The 19752-nt window shown below is 42.4% G+C and overlaps 1 protein-coding gene across 3 annotated transcripts; it reads right to left on the bottom strand.

Moving 5' to 3' along the window:
- Nucleotides 1-480: 480 nt before the first annotated feature.
- IL12A (interleukin 12A) lies at nucleotides 481-7831 on the bottom strand (the record flags this gene model as incomplete). 3 transcript variants are annotated; one of them, XM_079922630.1, is made up of 7 exons in its annotated part: nucleotides 481-971; nucleotides 2496-2639; nucleotides 2745-2786; nucleotides 2862-2903; nucleotides 3270-3383; nucleotides 6575-6729; nucleotides 7383-7831. In XM_079922630.1, 7 exons carry the CDS (start codon nucleotides 7396-7398, stop codon nucleotides 819-821), a joined length of 666 nt encoding a protein of 221 aa, XP_079778756.1. In that variant the 3' UTR covers nucleotides 481-818. The 3 variants fall into 3 exon arrangements, with proteins under 3 accessions (XP_079778756.1, XP_079778757.1, XP_079778755.1); XM_079922631.1 differs by lacking the exon at nucleotides 2862-2903; XM_079922629.1 differs by lacking the exon at nucleotides 7383-7831 and having other exon boundaries at nucleotides 6575-6802.
- Between the last annotated feature and the right edge of the window lie 11921 nt (nucleotides 7832-19752).

Here is a 19752-nt window from a genome sequence, read left to right as displayed (position 1 = left end):
AGGGAAAAACATTTTTATGTATTTTATATTTAGATTCAGATGTTGAACAAAAGTAATAAAGTATATTCTCAAAAACTCACTCACTCAATGGCCTCAGTATTAAGTCAGATCTAGCCTTATGAGGCTCCCTTTAAAACGTGAGACTAAAGGAACTAGGAAATGAGTAAGAATATCATGACATTCTTTCTAAGGTGACTTTGTTCAAATTTCATCAGAGTTTTCAGTTTTCCCATGATGTGTATTTTAACACTCCAATATTCCAATCACGTTAGAAAAATATGAGAATGACTTTAATTCAGTCCTTTTATTTTAAAACAACATAAGGTATATCTCAAATTCACTTGACAATAAATATCTTAATAAATATAACATAAATAAATATAAGTTCACATGCTTTCATGAACACAAAATTATATAAATAAATATTTTAAAATAAATTATGCTTGAGTGTTTGTTCCTACAAACTCTTTGGTACTGAAATAGCTTATAAATTCTTGCTCTTCTATTAAAGGGAAAAAAAGAAAAACACGTTCTGGGAGGACATTTCCCCTCATCAATTTGCTCATGAAAACTTAAAAATAACTTATCCATAGTAAATATGAAATAGACTTGATCAAAGGAATCATGTGGACAGAACAGTCACATCCTGCAAATCTGGAGTAATGACTAATGTAAACAAGCATGAGAATTCCTGTACCAGCTTAAGTAGGAACAGGTCAAGCCACCCCCGCCCCAGTTCTTAACCCATGCCCTATTACAATTTCTTTGGTTCCAATATTTATAAAAATGACTTTAAGTTTAGGAGAGACCTCAGCTTTTTAAGAACTCAGATAGCTCATCATTCTGTCGATGGTCACCACACGAATTCTGAAGGCATGAAGAAGTATGCAGAGCTTGACTTTAGTCTTATAAAAATCTAGTTCTTCCAGGGAGGGTTTCTGTGACACAGTCTTGCTGTGGGAATTCAGGGCCTAGGAGAATAAATATTGAGCATGACATAGACAGTGTTCCAAAATTAAAACGTTCATCCGTAAAGATGGGTGAAGCCAATACATGTCTCAGAGCCTGCAACCCACTCCCTCACTGCATCTCCTAAACCAAATCAAATCTACTCCCAGCCAGATGGGCAGGCAGAACCTCAGAGAAGAAATGCTCATTATCCAGGCACACGGATCTTCAGGGAGCTCTGAAAAGACCCTGAGAGCTATTTAGAAAATCATCAGTGGGAGTTGTATTTTAGCAAGGAACAATTCTGTTAAGATGACATCTGCTGTGATATGTAATTAATTTTTATATGTTACATTAAGAAGCGGCATCCTTTTCAGAACGGGGAGGTGATGGGTTGCTATTGATTGGAAACTCTCAGTCAGTATCAGACCTGTTGACTAAAGACACTTATTCGTGTGAGATAAATAAACCTGACAGTTTGAGCCCTTTAATTTGATAACACAATGCAAGACCATACATTTGCACAATGATCAGCAATTTTGCTTGTACTTCCTCACAAAAAGCCTAAAAGAAAGGTAGGGTGGGTAAAGTCATCCCATTTTACAGAGGAAGAAACTGAGGCACAGAGGGACAAAGGTCTGGGCATAGTTGTCTGATTACTGGTAGAACTGATTCGACTCTTGGTCCTGAAAATGAAATATCATCTACAACTCTCTAGATGGTAACATTCTTTGATACTTGCATGGTGTTTACTGCCTTTCAAACCAGTAATCTGGTACCCCCCCCAAAAAAAAATTAAAAAAGGGTGAATGAAATAAATTTCTTTTCAGACAATCATTTCTGATGCCGTATTTTTATCCCATGCCCTGGCCAACATGGCACTCACCCTGCTCTTTCTTAAGTGGATAATTCTGTGTTTTATGTTAGCATCATGTGCTATGGTGATTCAGAAAGTTACAAAGCACGTTCTTGTCTATGAGTAACACTGTGGCTGTCCCCAGGTGATAGGTCATTCTTTTCTTTCATTCACATTTTGGTTCAGCACGCATCATATCCAGGCACCAGCCCCGCTTGTCTTCTCTAGCAGTATTTGCAGATATGCATGCCAGCCCCTTGCATGTACATCCCAGAGGCTTTAGAGATGCATGAGAAGATGAGTGCAGTGGAATCCCTTTGATGGGGGTTTAAATCCTGCCTCTGCCGCTTCCAAGCTGTGTGACCTCAGACCAGTGGCTAACCCTCTAAGCATTGGTCTCCTCATTTGCACAGACCCCAAGTGGTTGCCAAGGGGACAGCATAAGGAAATGTATGCACCTTTGCCCAGAGCCTGGTGCGTACCACATGGTCCACAAGCAGGAGGCTGCTTTCCTTAATGTGACCTGCTTACGTTGCCCTCTCTCTAGAGGGTGCCCCCAAGGCTGTCTCCCCCAGTATGTAGCTGGCTTCAGAAGGGGGCATTTCAGGCCTCCCCCAACCCAGGAAGGGCTGATGGTATACCCCTTCATCAGGGACCCTGGCTGGTGGTCTCAGCATGAAGAAGGCCTTACCTGCATCAGCTCAGCAATAGCCACCAGCATGTCCTGATCCACAAAGATCTGCCTCTTAGGATCCATCAGCAGCTTTGCGTTCATGGCCTGGAACTCCATGTGGTACATCTTCAAGTCCTCATAGATACTGCTAAGGCACAGGGTCTGCATAATACGACAAAGAGGGGAAGGAACTACTGAGATGGGCTAAAAACGTACCCCCCCCCCTTCCCCTGCCGTTGCATTTGAGGAAAGAATTTTGTGTCTTACCGTCATAAAAGAGCTCCTTCTGGAAGCCAGGCAACTCCCATTCTAGAAGAAAAAATAATCAGATGTCAATGACATGAATTCATAACATGAGCTAAAACCTTCAATTTTCTGACTTACAGTTATTAAAGAGGTCTCTCTGGAAGCCAGGCAACTCTCATTCTAGAGCCAAAAAAAAAAAAAAAAAAAAACCCCACACATCAAAGACATTAATTACTAATTCTTAATGTAAATTTTTCTGACTTTTCTTCTCAAACATATATATTTTTTACTGTGGTAAAAACTACATGTAAAATTTACCATTTTAACTATTTTTAAGTGTACGGTTCAGTACTGTTAAGTACATCTCACACTGTTGTGAAAAACCACGTTTTTATAAATTTTTTTTCCAAGTTGAACTTCTACAATGGGACCTGTTAAAGTCCCATGGTGATGGACCCCAGAAACATGCACATTTCTGGAAGAAGACGAGGTCTGATGCACAGCTCTTAACTGTATTACAAGCTTTGGGAGGAAAACCCTCTATACCGTGGCTAATTCCAGTGGTAAGCAGGCCTCCACTGTGCTGGTTCTATCTTTGGTGATATCTTCATGATCAATCTCTTCAGAAGTGCAGGAGTAAAATTCTAGGGTTTGTCTGGCCTGTAAAACATAAAGAGAAACCCAGTTTACAAGATTAATAAGGCACCCAGCTCCCCATGGCACTGGCACCAAAGCTAGAGCTGGCTGCCCTTGACCTCCACCTCTGATCTGTAGGAATTTTAGGGTCTTCATAAGACAAAAGGAAACCGATCATTTACACTCTCTCTCCATCCCTCCTCCCCTTTTGCTTAGGACACGTGTTTCTGGATGATATGTTTTTCCATTACGTAAACACTATAAATCATTTCAACAGGCTGTGCTAATCAGCCTCTACACCACGCTGTGACACTTGCTTCTGGTGAAAACGTTGTTTTCCTTTTGTCAGCATGGCTGTGTTTTATGAATATCTTTTTCAAGAAGAGCTTCTAAAGGGGGACTGTTAGGTCACTACATGATGAACATAACAAACATGCAACCTTAAAGACAAGCGGAGATTTAATATGTGGTATACACACACGCGCGTGCGCACACACACACACGTCATCTTACAGGCATGTTGACTATAATTATGATATTGAGAAGTCGATGACTTTTTGATTGAAGAGCGAGATCATTGTTCCATTTAACAAGCCTGATGTGTGCCAGGCACTGTGCTAGGTACAAAGGAAAGTGACAAAGAAGGGGACTATGTTATGTCCCCCAGAATTCCAAGTTCAGCTGTGGAGTCAGGCAAGTGCCCAAATGACCAGGAGACATGCTGGCAAGTGAGAAGGGCTGAGAAGGGTCAGAAGGCTCTGGGAAGGGGGTGGAAAGGAAGCAAAGTCTTCCCCAGAGATGGGGCATCTACAGAGGAGGGGGAATTTCAGGCAGAGGGAGCAGCGTGAGCCATGAATCAAAGCTTGAGAGTACAGAACATGCTGGGGTACAAGCAGTAAAACTCCTGTCTGTGGTAAGCAGAATAATGCCCCTGCCAAAGATAGCCACCTCCCAATCCCTGGAACCACAGACTAGGTTATGTTACGTGGCAAAGGCGAATTAAGGTCGCAGATGAATTTAAGTTTGCGAATCAGCTGACTCTAAAATAGAGAGGTTATCCTGGAGTGTCTGGGTGGGTCCAGTGTAATCACTGGGTCCTTATAAGCAGAAGAGAGAGGCAAGAGAGTCAAGCTCAGAGTGATGCAGCATGATTAAGTCTCAGTTGTTGGCTTTGAGGATGGAAGGGGGCCACCAAGGAATGTGGGCTGCTTTTAGAAGCTGGAAAAGGCAAGAAAATTGGATTCTCCCCTAGAGTCTCCAGAAAGGGATACAGCTCTGTTGACACCTTAATTTTACTCCAGTGAGACCCATTTTGGATTTCTGAACTCCAGGGCTGTAAGGTAATAAATTTGTGTTGTTTAAAGCCACTAAATTTGTGGTAATCTGTTACAGCAGCAATAGAAAATGAATACACTGTTCCTGGAGGTGGTCAAGCAGATCGAGGCAGCTGCTATCCCGAGCAGGTTCTAGAAAGTTAGATTTGCAATTATACTTCAATGAGAAAAAAAAATCTCCAAATAACACAATAGTTTTATTTCCGTGATAATTGCTTTCCTTTATTCCAAAATGAAAACGGCGACTATCTCTCTATTACTATTGCATGGTTAAAAAAGAGGACCTTCAAGAATCTATAAAATAGTGCCTGGCATACAGTAGGCACTCAATAAGTACTTGTTGAATGAAAAAAATGAATAAATAGAGCCAAAAAAAATTAGACTTGAAAATGTGGGCCCACTGCTATAGTTTTTCAGATCTTTTCAGGAGAAGCTGGAAATTTGGATCCTTATATGGGAGGTCTACTTTTTCAGTGGCATGAAACTCAAAAATCAGAATGAAATAAAAAAGACATGGCTAAACTCTACAGATCTGTGGACTAGATATGGCCTGTGAGTCACACGCATTTGCCACCTCTATTTTCTCTGCAAGTAGCCAGCTGATTTGTTCTGGCAAAACTGATGCAGGAATCATATTAAAAAATCAAATTGAGTTCGGCAATCTTTCACCTTTGGTGCTGCATCTGGGAGTAGAAGAGTCAGCTTTTTCACATAAAGCATCTATTTAAATAGGAGCTCCTAAATTTTACCCATATGGAACCTTTCTTTAGGAATCAAAGCACCTATCTCTGCAGTTTTCACTTGGTGAGCTGCCTTTTTAATTAAGATGGATTGAACTGTAAGGAAAAACTGGCAGCAAGTTATGAAAGATTAGAAGGGGAAAAAAAGAGTTCTTTAAGAAGGACTCGTGGCATTGAGCTTCCTTTAAGATATTCATAAAGCAACAAGCTAGAAATCTTCAAGGAAGATTTACTAGAGAGCAAGAAGGCGAAAGGACATCTTTTAAAACATCAGTCTTAGGCTGTTGCAGCAAAAGCAATAGATGTTGGAGTGCTTTTAAAGGAAGAAAAAAAATTTTTTTTACATTAAAATATGAAAGCTAAACAGATGACTGAAGCTGTAAATAAAATTAGATAACTCTCTCCCCAGAAAATGAAGCCTGGATGTGCACTGTCACGAGCTCCCTGAAATGTGATGCTCTAGCAACAAGCCGAGTCACCAGACTGGAAGCTGGAGAGGAGCATTAGACACAAGGCTAATTCATCTTCGCAAGCCCTGGAGCACACAGGCCGCCCCTAATAGCGGTTTCCTGGATTGATAAGTATGTCAGAGGAACAGTGTGGGCCTGACACAATTCCATCTCTGTTGGCAGGCTACAAGGAACACTGTAAGTATCCACTTTCCTCTGTGTAGACACAGCCCAAACGAATGCCATTATAATTTATTACCCCTCCTGCTTTCTCTGGAGACACAGTTTCATTGCAACTCTTTAGCTAATAGTTGGGCCATGTGTAAAGTTCCCTCTTCTTCTCTTTTTTTTTTTTTTTTTTTTTTTTTGCGGTACGCGGGCCTCTCACTGTTGGGGCCTCTCCCGTTGCGGAGCACAAGCTCTGGACGCGCAGGCTCAGCGGCCATCGCTCACGGACCCAGCCACTCTGCGGCATGTGGGATCTTCCCGGACCGTGGCACAAACCCGCGTCCCCTGCATCGGCAGGCGGACTCTTAACCACTGCGCCACCAGGGAAGGCCCCTCTTCTTCTCTTGACAGCTCCTGATTAACTTCCACAATTTTCCTGCAGTTCCTTCAGGTGACCAGGGGTTCGGAGATGCCCCTTCACTACAGAGGCTGCTAAGTGGGAACCAGGACATTGAAAAGCTCACCTTCCCAAGGGTGTTGCTGACGGCTCTCAGCAGGTTTTGGGAGTGGTTGAGGCACTGGAACATTCCGGGGCCCGCTGTGGTGGCGGGTAGGCTCCTGGCCAAACTAAAGTGGTCCAGGTGGTGGAGGAGGACCAGGGTGGCCACAAGGAGGAGTCCTGAAAGGGAACGGAGGGGCAGGATGAGCTGGCCTACCTCCATCTTCCATCTCTTCTGACCATCTCCACCCATCCACTTCTTCTGGGCACCTGCCTCCCTCCACCCGTTTCCAGTCTTCCTTCAACAACTGAAAGATGAATCGGGTTCTTGCAAGACAGCGCTCTGTGCTAGCGTTAGAAACCTACTCGCTGTCACGGCCACCTTGTGAGTTCAGATAGGGGTGTGGACAGAGTTCACCCAGAGAAAGTCTCCATTTCAGGAGGAGGGAAAGTGAGGCCAGGTGGTGAAGCGACCCAGTATTTTGTAAGCAGTGGGGTGACAAAGCCTCGCTTTGAAGCCGGCTGGGATCTGCCCTCTTAGAGCTGTAGCCTAGGACCCTGGGCAAGAAACCATCCCGTGGGGCCTCCGTTTCTCATCAGTGAAGTGGGCATAATACTTAGCTCACAGGGCTCTTTCAAGGTTAAAAGAGACGATATCCTATCGAGCGCAGGGTAAGTCCGCAATGCCTTTCCTCCTTTCGTTCTCCTCTGCCCGAAGTTTGCTGACTGCTTTCCAGGCTCCGCGGAGCCTGTCCCAAGTTTCTGCCTCCTCTTCCCGGCCGCCGCCCCTCCCCACCCCAGCGCCGAGCGCTAGTCTCGGGCTGGTTACTTACTGCGAGGCGGGCACATGCTGAGCGGCGCTGCGGGGGCACCGAACCGAGCGGGCAGCTGGACGCAGACGGGTGCACGCGGCAGGTGAGGGTGGTGGCTGGAAGGCCGACCCGGGGGGTCACATTTTTATAATTGCCCGAGGCGCGGCAGGACTTTCCCGGGACTCTGGTCTCTTGCTTTCTTTCTCTCTCTGTCTCCTCTCTACATCAGCTTCTCGGTGACACGTGGAGTCTGGCCCGCGGGGCTTGCGGCGCTTTCGGATTAACTCCCAGTGCGCCCGGCCGCAGTCGTTCCGGGACGGCCCCGCCGCCTCCGGCCTGGCCCAAAACGAAAGAGAAATTCGCGCAGAGTCGCGGCGCGGGGTCCCCGGGCAAGCCCGACCCCTGGCCCTCACCCTCGGACGGCCCCCGCCCCCAGGTACCCACCCCTGGCCCCGCCTCCCTGCAGCGCCCCCTCCCGACGGAGCGCCGAGTAGGGCCACCCGCTCTCCATCTATATCCAGGATGAGCCCTGACCTCCGGCCTGGTTCTGGAGGGGGGTGGGCAAATCATTCATTTATCATTCCTTTATTCAGATAGTCCACGGTGTGCCAGGTGCGGGGCACCCAGCAGTGAACAGGTCACTTTGGGGGCACTCCCACACGAAATCTGACTCAATGTGTTTTGTTCCTGGGTACCCTCTTAAACACGGAAAGGGATGAAAATCAGACTGGCTATGCAGTAACTACTCTCCTAGAGAATCCAGTTTTTTTACAGTGTCCAGGAGAGAATCGTTACAATTTAGTGGGATGGATGTGCAGGGTCTTGGCAGGAGAGGCCAGAGAGAGGGCACGTCAGCAGGAGCAACGGGGGTGAGGGGGCAGCAAAAGCTCCCAGAAGCAGGGGGCTGCGACCTGAATGTTGAAGGGTGAGTAGGCATTAGACCGCTTCCAGTGGGATGGGATGCAGGTTCTAGGTTGAGGGAACAGGGATCGGAAGTACAGTCAAGGAAGGTAGAGGGAGGTGGCGATCTAGCGGTCCTATACAGGGTGTGAGGTTGGCGAGGGTGATGGGGCTGTGCCGTGAGGGTAGTAGATGCCGTGCTAAGGAGTGTACATTCTGGTGAGGGTGGTGGGGAGCCTTCTAGGGTTTTAGGCAGGAGACATGGTTGGATTTGCATGATGGGAAGATCTTTCAGCAGTAGTATGGAGGATGGATACCAGGGGTCAGGAGTGGGAGGGCGTGGCCAAGGCCCTATTCAGAATGGAGGGTGGGCAAGAGGGATACTTAGGGTGGGAAGGGACCAAGACTTGGTAACTCCTCAGGTGAGAGGGATAGGAAGGTGCTGAGAATGGCTGAATGGAGGTTGTTCCAGTTCCTGCACAGGGGTTACTGTGAGAGGGGAGTGAGTTTGGAGGAGACACGGAGAAGTTCCACTTTGGATGTGTTGGGTTTGAGGTTCCTGTGGGACTTTTCAGTTCACTCATTTGTACCACGAGCATTAGTCACCCTGGGTATGTGTGAAAGGGAGGGGTGTGTTTGGTCACCCACTCAGCATCTCTGATGGATCTGACTGCACTAAAGTCCCAGGACTTCACAATGGAGCTGCCAGTGCCCACCTTTGTGCAGATGCACTAAACTTGGATAGGGATAAGCCTTTTGGAATACAGGAGAGAAGAGAGGGTGCTTCCTCTAGGTCCCTGTTGAAGTCGGGAAGGATGAGGTAAGCCTTGGGATGTTACCATGAACACTCGGCAGGGCCAAACTTTACTGAAGATGGAGTGATGAAGCCAACTAGGAGAAAGGAGAAAGCTGTGTTAACCCCTTGTCTGATTCAAACTCTCTCTGTTGTTGGCATCAGTCCCCCTAGCAGATCATCTGCTCAAGGGTGATGAGGTACCCACCATAGGGACTTGTAGATCTGTGTAAAATGGGAGCAATAGTTGATCTCCAAAGCTCCTTCCAATGCTGCAGTCTGTGAATTACCCCTTGGGAATAGAGAGCAATGCAACGTCAGAAACAATTGCATCTAGCAGACTGTGTGAAGCAAATGACAGGTGCTGAGCTGTGTTGTTGCCATAGGAGTTTAGGATGGAGTTAAATGTACTTAAGTCAGATGAAGTCAAGTTTATCACAGCTGAGCTATTTCTCCCTTGGAAGGGCCACCTCCTATGGAAAAGTAATTTCTGCAGCATAAATGAGCATAGGGCCTCTGCTCAGAATGGATTCTTGGCCACCAGACACAGTTTTTGCCTATACTTTTGTGAAAGTTCTCTGATGTGCTGCACATCCTTTAGCCAAGATAGAACAACAGCCTTCTTCTGGGATAACATTACTTTTCTATAAGAGACATTCTTTGCCCATGATTACTACTACATGATATCTAGCATTGTACTGGCAGTCTTGGCCAATGCTATAAGGAAAGAAAAAGAAATGAGAGATTTAAAAACCAGAACATAAAAGACAAAAGTGTCACTATTAACAACAGAAACAACAGATCAAATACTAGAACTAATAAGAGAATTCAGCGTCTTCACTGGATACAAATACCTACTTTCAAAAATCAACCAAATTTCTCTACATCTGCAACAACGAATTAGAAAATATAATAACAAATAATATACCAGATAATAAATAGACAGTAATAAAAAGAAAATACCATTCACAGTAGCAGCCAAACTATAAAGCAACTGCCTGTAGATGGAGAGGCAGTACAGTGGTTAAGAATATGGACTCTAAACTATTTGAATCCAGGTTCTGTTAGTTACTTGCTGTGTGTTCTTGGGCAAGTTACTTATCTCTGTGGGCTCAGTTTCCTCGTCTGGAAAATGATGATAATAAAAGTACCATAGGTTTGTTGTGATTATTACATGGGTTAGTAGAAACATAAAATAGTCTTTGGAGAAAATTTAATCGAGAACATAGAGTGATTTAATTTAAATGGGAAACACATACCCTTGGGTGGAAGATCTTGAGATGTAAATAGCTCAAGTCTCTTCTAGTTAATTCACATATTCAATGCAATTGCAATACAAATTACAAATAACTTTTCTGAAGAACTTAATAATAAGCCTACTCTAAAATATATGAGAATAAAAGCCCATGAATATCTAAGTTAAGCTTGCAAAGGAATAATAAAGATGGGAGAGTAACCCGACCAGATATAAAGACATAGTTCAGAGCAATAATAAGAAAAATAGTGTTTGGCAAAAGGACAGCCAAATGGACCTTTGAAACAAAATAGAAAATTACAGACAGATTCATATATATGCATATTTAGTATAAAGATACAATAGCACCCAGGACGATCAGGGAAGCATGGATTGTTTACTAGAAAATTCTCACTGTAAGGTGAAAAATAAAACTGGACTCCAACCTAAAACAACATACAGAAGTGAAGCCACTTGGAAGTAGGTTAAAGACTAAATGTGAAAAGTAAAGTTATTACAATAGTAGAAGAAAATGTAGGAGGCTATCTTTGTCACTCAAGAGTGGGAAGGACTTCTTAAAAACATCAAAGCCCCAAGCCATAAGTGAAATATTCGTAAATTTGATTATATAAAAATTAAGAATTTCTGTAGTATAATTTCCTGTTAACCATCGACAAAGTTAACAGATAGCTGACAGACTGGGAGAAGATATTTTGCAATGTCTAAAACCAATAGGAGAGTATACAAGGAACTCCTACAAGTCAGCAAGAAAAAGAAACCCCAATGAAAATGGGCAGAACTTAGGAACAGGCAGTATACAAAGAGGAAACCCCAAAGGCTAACCAGCATCATGGGATGCTCAGATATATTATAATCTGAAATATGTCAAAGAAAATAAGAATAAGGTATAAAATGCCAAAGAAAATAAGAATAAGTTATCACTTTGTACTTTTTAGACTGGCAAAAATGAGTACATTGGATATTGACAAATGTTGGTGAAATGTAGGATTCTAGGATCTTTTCTATAATGCAAGTAGACTGATGCAGCTATACTAGAGGGCATTCCGGCGTCTAGCTTTGGTCAGATTAAGTATATGCATACCTGATGACCCAGCATTCTATCTTGGCATGTACATCCCAAAGAGATTCTTATACAGGTCCATAAAGCCTGTATATGAAGGTGTTCTTTCAGTCACTGTTCGTAGTGGTGGGAGTTGAAGGCAATCTAGTTGCCCACCAGTGGGTAAATGAGTAGGTGAAATGTGAGGGATCCACTTCATGGAGTACTCTGCAGCAGTTAGAAATAATGGACTATATGTACATGCATCAATATGGGTAGGTCTTTAAAACATAATACTGGGTAAAAACATAAAGATAAAAACAGGATAAGATCTGTATATAACACTAGAGGTAGACAATTAAACCTCTTGGAGTCAGATTTGTTTGGGAATACAAAAAAATTTGGATTTTAGAAAGTGAAAAGGTAACATCTCATGATTGAACACAATATTTCTGCAGCAAAATGTAGGAATGGTTACATTAGGTGGATGAAGGCTACAAATAACCTCACATCCCATGAGTCATATTTTGCTGCTAAGTGAGCTTAAGAAAAATAAACCTTTGGTGTCCAAAGCTGGGAGGTTTCAGAATTGTAAGTGATTGTGGACTTCCATATACTTTAATGAGAAGAATGTATTCAAAATTGTACACATTACACAAGGACACCTGCAAACAAAAAGATACATGTTAAACATATTAAGATAGATCCCATTGAGGAGTGATGGGAATGAGAATAAGGAATGGAGATAAATAAAATATATAAATATAAGTATACACACATATAAAAGAAGGGACCTGTGATGTCATGAATTGAAGAATACGATCAACTTAATCCTCTTCATCTGAAGTCCTTATTCTGCCCAAAATGTTGATAAGTAAAGACACCCTTTCTAAGCAGATAACTTGATAGTTGTTTGCAAACTTTAATTGTAGTTTAGTATATTCAGGTAGTTTTTCTATTAGTCATTCCTTTCCCTTTCAGTTTGAGCAGTGGGCCAACCTGAGATCTCACCTAATAGATCCATCACTGGGAATCAAAGATCTTTTCAGGAATTTGGCAGAACGTATTAAGGCTCTGTATCAGAGTTTCTCAACTGGAGGCAATCTTGTTCCCCAGGGGACATTTGGTAATGTCTGGAGAAATTTTTGGTTATCATAATGGGGTAAGGGGGTTGTTACTGGCATCTAGTGGGTAGAGAATTGATGCAACATGTTGCTAAACATCCTACAGTACACAGGATGGCTCCTCGCTTCCCCAAACTAAAAGAAGTTATACCATCCAAATTATCAGTAGTGCTGGATACCTGCAATAGTACTAAATATCAGTAGTAGCTCAGGCTACCTGCTTTCATCATTATTCTTCTCCATGAGTAGACATGTTCGTAGTCATACGCTCTGAACAATAGACTTGGGACTGTATCTCTGGTGCCATAATTTAGAGTGGCAGCCCATTCTTGGAAGAAGTGAGATTCCAAAGAGACTTGTGATCAGTTGAAACTGTAAATGTGAATCTGTAGGTAGGTATTGTAAACACTAGCGTCCTTCACAATATAGCAAGGACTCTGCTGTCAGATTTCCTGCAGTTCTATTCTATAGCGGCTATTGAATTTGAGCATAAATCAGCTGGTGTTCGCAAGCCATCTGACAGTGTGGGGTCCAGTACAGCTCTGCTCTTAAAAGGTGACCTGGGCTTCCCTGGTGGCGCAGTGGTTGAGAGTCCGCCTGCCGATACAGGGGATGTGGGTTCGTGCCCCGGTCCGGGAGGATCCCACATGCCGCGGAGCGGCTGGGCCCGTGAGCCATGGCCGCTGAGCCTGCGCGTCCGGAGCCTGTGCTTCGCAGCGGGAGAGGCCACAACAGTGAGAGGCCCGCGTACCGCAAAAAAAAAAAAAAAAAAGGTGACCTGTTGGCTAAGAGGCAGAGCCTTATGTTCCTTGCTGCATATACCAACCTCAAACATGACATGCTGATGAGGTTGGTTCCATGGAGCAATTTCTTCTTTGGTGGTGAGGTGTTTCAGCAGCAGGGAGAAGAGTAGTGAGCTGAGCCAGAGAGGCTACGTTAGAGTCTAAAGTAACTTTGCATCTATGATCAAAAGACTTAGGTTCTAGGCCCCTTCTGCGACTTGGTAACCATGTAAGCTTAGACAAGCCACTGCCTTTCCTAATTTTCATATCTGCAAAATGGAGATGGTAATCCCTGGTTGTCTAGCCTTGTCATATGAATCAGATTATATAATGACCAGGTAAGACTTTTGTACAGTGGTAGAGTGTCATCGCTATGAGATATCACTATACAAGGAGAGGTGCAGTTATTATTTTTGGATTAAGGCACACACTCACCAGTTTCTTCCACAATTGACTCTTTGCACTCTTTTAAATGTTAAGTGGCAACTTCCCAATGAGGGGGGAAGGAGAGTCCTAAATATTCATCGCGCTGTTTCTACAGGCAACATCCATATGTTATCATGCTGTCTTGAAGAACCTCAAAAGTATTAACAGTGGTCTTCAAGAAAATATTCCAGGAAAGGTGTTGTTGTTGCTTACTGATGCTCCAGAATAAAGATTTTTATGAATATTGTTGCAAACTTTTCTGCATCTTGAGACAAACAAACAAAACTGATACAGCTCCTGGGCATTGCAGCGTCATGCATTATGCTATCACCTGATGCTTAGACATTAAAAAGAAAAGAAATGATGAATTTGACTATATAAAGAACAAACATCTCTATGAGAAAAAGATACCATAGATAACATTTAAAGACAAATGATAACCTCAAAAATAAAATTTGCAACGGTGTATGACAGATCAAGGGCTGATCTCCTTAGTATATGAATATGAATATTAAAAAGAAAAAAGTGGACTTCCCTGGTGGCACAGTGGTTGAGAGTCCGCCTGCCGATGCAGGGGACACGGGTTTGTGCCCCAGTCCGGGAAGATCCCACGTGCCGTGGAGCAGCTGGGCCCGTGAGCCATGGCCGCTGAGCCTGCGCGTCTGGAGCCTGTGCTCCGCAATGGGAGAGGCCACACAATGAGAGGCCCGTGTACCGCAAAAAAAAAAAAAAAAAGCCAACAATCCAATAAAAAATGGGCAAAGGTTATGAATAGACAATTTAAAGAAAGAAAAATACAAATTACTTAGAAACATATGACAAATACTCGGCTGCACTCAAAATTAAAGAAATGCAAATTAAAATTACGAGATATGATTTTTAACCTATAATTTGCAAAACTAGAAAGTTTGATGACTTATGGGTATGTGGAAATAGGTTTCAATATTCTGTTGGAGGGAGTATAATCCAGTGCAATATACTTGGAGGGTTAGTTGGCAATAGCTATTAAAATAAAAAATACATACTTTTGCTCAGCAATTCCACTTCCAAGTATTTATCCTGTAAACTATTTGCACGTATACATAAAGACTGATTTCCATTAAAAGTATTATTTTTAATATCAAAAGACTCGAAACATTCTAAATGTCCATTAATAGAGAATTGTTTCAATAAAGCCTAATTCATCTTTTCAATGAATTTTTCAATGTAGCTATTAAAAAGATTGAATTAGATTTATACGTGTGTTAGAAACAATCTTCATTATGTGAAAAGTCATGTGAACAATCAAGGTTCACAACAGTGTGTAATATGCTTCCATTTGTGCAAGGAAAAAAGTATATATATATATATATATATATATATACATACACATAGATATAGGTACAGTATCAACATAGATCTACACTCTTAAGAGCATAGAAAATCAATGACCATTTCCTCTGGAGAAGGAGATTGAATCTTTGAAGTAGTGGGAAAACCTGCTTTTTATTTAATATCCTCTGTACTGTTTGAATTATTTAACATGCAGATATATTGCAGCTTTATTTATTTATTTTTTGCTTTTTTTTATTTGTATTCTGAAAGATCACCTAATGGCAGGTGAAGTGAACTGCTAAGAGAGCTGCTGGGCACATTCTGACAGCTTTTTTTTTAAATTTTTATTGAAAAATAGTTGATTTACAATGTTGTGTTAGTTTCAGGTGTACAGCAAGGTGATTCAGAGACATATATATATATATATTCTTTTTTAGTTTCTTTTCCAGTATATGTTATTATAAGATACTGGGTATAGTTCCCTGTGCTATACAGTAGGTCCTGTTGGTTATCTATTTTTTTAAATTAATTTATTTATTTACTTTTGGCTGCGTTGGGTCTTCATTGCTGTGCGCAGGCTTTCTCTAGTTGCGGCGAGCGGGGGCTACTCTTCTTTGTGGTGTGCATGCTTCTCATTGCGGTGGCTTCTCTTGTTGCGGAGCACGGGCTCTAAGCGCGGGGTCTTCAGTAGTTGTGGCTCATGGGCTCAGTAGTTGTGGCTCATGGGCTCTAGAGCGCAGACTCAGTAGTCGTGGTGCACAGGCTTAGTTGCTCTGCGACATGTGGGATCTTCCCGGACCAGGGATCGAACCCGTGTCCCCTGCATTGGCAGGAGGATTCTTAACCACTGCACCACCAGGGAAGTCCCTGGTTATCTATTTTATATATAGTAGTATGTATATTTTAATCCCAAACTCCTAATTGATTCCTGCTCCCCTTGCCCCTTGGTAACCATAAGTTTGTTTTCTATGTCAGTGAGTCGATTTCTGTTTTGTACATAAGTTCATTTGTTTCATTTTTTTTTTAGATTCCACATATCAGTGATATCAAATGATATTTGTCTTTCTCTGTTTGACTTACTTCACTTAGCATGATAATCCCTAGGTCCATCCATGTTGCTGCAGCTTTTGAACAGAGAATTTCCTCTAAGTTTCAGCATTTTTGCTTGATTTATAATATAAACATTGAATCTGTCAGTGGATTAACCATCTACTGCTGAGGCAGGGGCTTTTGTGTCTGACTCCATCCATCCATCCATCCATCCATCCTTCCATCTTCTCACTCTTATTTTGAAGAATATTCTACATGTGTGCTATGCACATTTAGATCTTCTCTTTTAACTATTATATGCGCTCACATTAGTTTACTGGCTGGAGCCTTTCTAGCCTCTGGCCTGGTAGAGTGGAAAGACCATGGGCTTTGTTTGCAGTACTGGGTTAAAATCCAGCCCCCGTCACTTTCTAACTGTGCAATTTGGGGCAATTTCATGAACTTTTCTGAACTTCTATACAATAGGGAGAAAAACACCTACCTGGTGGGGTTGTTGGGGCAACTTATTGGGATAATGTACACACAGTGAGACAATGGGTGGAGCCCTGTAACACAGCAGCATTGCCCTTAGCATGTTGCTATTTCCTTTTGTGACATTGGCTTCTAAACAGTGACTAATGAGGCTTTAAATAATCCCTCAAGGGCCCATCACATGCCTTATTCTTCAGTGAGTAGAAGGGTCGGGGTTAGCACGTGATGCTGTAAGGCTCCTAATGTGGAAGGAAATGGAATATTCCTAGTTAAGATGATCCTTTTTCGCTTCTTAAAAAACAATGAACATTTCTCAACATACAAGACCTGAAAAGTAGGTTGGTTACTACTAGCTTTTTACAGTCCCCAAACAGCCATTTTTATAGTTTCATATAGTCATTATTTATTTGTTTAGTTTCTAGCATTTTTCATTCCTCCACATTTGTATGGTCTTCTATCAGAGATAATGTTCCTTCTGCCTGAAGAGCTCTTTTTAGACTTCTTTTTTTTAAAGAAGCACAGGTCTGCTGGCAACAAATTCTCTCAACTTTCGTTTGTCTTAAATGTCCTTATTTTGGCTCAATATTTGGAATACATTGTTGTTTGGCAGTTATTTTCTTTCAGCATTTTGAAGATGTTATTGCAGTGTCTTCCGGCTGCCACTGTTTCTGTTTCTAAGTTGCTGTTTAATTGTTGCTACTTTGAAGGTAATTTGGGAAGATAGTCTGGCTGCTTTTAGGGTTTTCTTTTTTGTTTTGTTTCGTTTTCCCAGAAACTTGGTTATGAACATTCCTAGATGTCTGTGTGTGTGTGTGTGTGTGTGTGTGTGTGTGTTTGTATTTATCCTGGTTGAGGTTTGTAGTACTTCTTTTTCTTTTTTTTTTTTTTTGCAGTACGCGGGCCTCTCACTGTTGTGGCCTCTCCCGTTGCGGAGCACAGGCTCCGGACGCGCAGGCTCAGCGGCCATGGCTCACGGGCCCAGCCGCTCCGCGGCATGTGGGATCTTCCCGGACCGGGGCACGAACCTGCATCCCCTGTATCGGCAGGCGGACTCTCAACCACTGCGCCACCAGGGAAGCCCTGTAATACTTCTTGAATCTATACCTTGATCCCTTTAAATCAGTTTTGAACAATTCTTAGTCATTACCTTTTCAAGTATTGCTCCTATTGCTCTCAACTCAGTTTCGCTCTGGAACTCCAATTACATATATGTTCGACCTTTTCACAATGTCTTACATGCTTTTCTTTGCGATTTTTCACGTTTTTTTCTTCTTTTTTGGTTTGGATGCTTCCATCTGGATATTTTCTGCCAACCAATCTTCCAGGTTGCTAATGCATTCTTCATCTGTCTAAACTGTTTTTGAACTCATTTGTTGAATTTTTCAGTTTTAGAATTTATATTTGGCTTTTTTGTAATACATAGATTTCAGTTCTCTGATGAAATTCTCCATCTTGTCATCTATTTTCTTGAACATGTCAATCACGGTTATTTTACATTCTGTGTCTGATAATTCCAATATCTGGATCATCTCTGTGTCTGTTTCTATTGTGTATTTTTTCTCTTGTCTCTGTCTCTTTGTATGCCTGGTAATTTTTGATTGAATGCCAGACATTGCATATGAAAAACTGTAAAGACTCTCAATGATGTTAACTCTGGCAGACAGATTAAAAGCAGAATACCTTAAACCAATCAGGGAATAAGCTTACTTGAGGCTGGGTTTTAAGCCTTTACAAAGGTTGGTCTATATCTATTTACCCTTATTTCTAGGTTGTAGTCCCATCAGTTCCAACTGAAAGCAGAAGGTGTTTACCATGGCCACTCTGCTTTGGTAGGCTCTGAATGCTAATGTTTATTTATCCAGCACTGTGGTACTGTCATTAGCTCTGTTTAGTTTCTCAGTCTCTTAACTGCCACTTTTTGTTCTGCCTCTCTAACTCTTAGCCTGTTCTGCTTACTAACTGGCAAATATGTAGAGGCAAAAAACAGATAATTCTATTTACTTATTATTTTTTAATGTTTTTTTTAAATTTATTTTTGGCTGCATTGGGTCTTCTTTGCTGTGCACAGGCTTTCTTTAGTTGTGGTGAGCAGGGGCTACTCTTCATTGTGGTGCACGGGCTTCTCATTGCGGTGGCTTCTCTTGTTGTGGAGCATGGGCTCTAGGCACGTGGGCTCAGTAGTTGTGGCTCGTGGGCTCTGGAGCGCAGGCTCAGTAGTTGTGACGCACAGGCTTAGTTGCTCCACAGCATGTGGGATCTTCCCGGACCAGGGCTCAAACCTGTGTCCCCTGCATTGGCAGGCAGATTCTTAACCACTGTGCCACCAGGGAAGTCCCAAAGCAGATAATTCTATTTAAATCAGTTCTCTGCACTTTCTTTCCCTCCAAAATCTTGGCATCTCAAGTCCTGGTTCCTTTGGTGGCCCTGAGCTCCCATATTTGTCTCTCCAGTGACTCTGCCAAAGCTTCTGCTCAGCTTCTCTGCCCTCTATCCATTGTAAAGATGAGTCAGCAGATGACTCAGTGGGGATTGTAGAACGTCAGGCTTATGTCAGTGAGTTTGCCTTCTTTCAAGCATCTTGACCCTTCAAGCCCGGGCTGCCTTGGTGGCTCTTCAATGTTTGCAGACATTACAATTTTTTAAAAATTTAACTCTTCTAGGTGTTCTCATGGGAGGATTTTCTTTCTACAAGCTGCCTGCCATGGCTAGAAATAGAAACCAAATAACCATTTTAAATACAGGGTCTGCTCAGAGTTCCAAAGTTGAAGTTTAAATTCAGAGTGATTATGACAACTGACGGTGTTCTCCTTTTTAAAAATAATATACTGTCCTCGGTACTAGAAGAACTGTGACGGACACAGAATAATAGTAATGACCTATAACATAAGTCATTACTATTATCATCCCCATTTTTATAGATGAGAAAACTGAGGAACAGGGCATCTCAGTCAGTCACTGAAAGTCATATAGCTAGCAAGTAGCAGGGCTGGGATTTGAATCCATGTGGTCTGACTTTGGAGGTCACTCTTAACAGAAGCATAGGACATTAAACAAGTTCTTATTATTGAGAATGTAGTATGATACTCTTCTCTCTCCCTTCCCCCAGATCTATAACAAGCAATAACAAATATACAGAGAGACCTTTATACCATAGCATCCTTCAGGAACCCACTGGATTTTTCTTTTCCATTTGTATCCCCTGCAGGCCTTTCACAGAGCTGGGCACATACAGATCCA

Source organism: Stenella coeruleoalba (assembly GCF_951394435.1).
Source record: "Stenella coeruleoalba genome assembly, chromosome: 5".
NCBI lineage: Eukaryota > Metazoa > Chordata > Mammalia > Artiodactyla > Delphinidae > Stenella > Stenella coeruleoalba.
The sequence above is the reverse complement of the archived record's forward strand: the minus strand, read 5'-3'. Positions and strand labels throughout refer to the sequence as shown.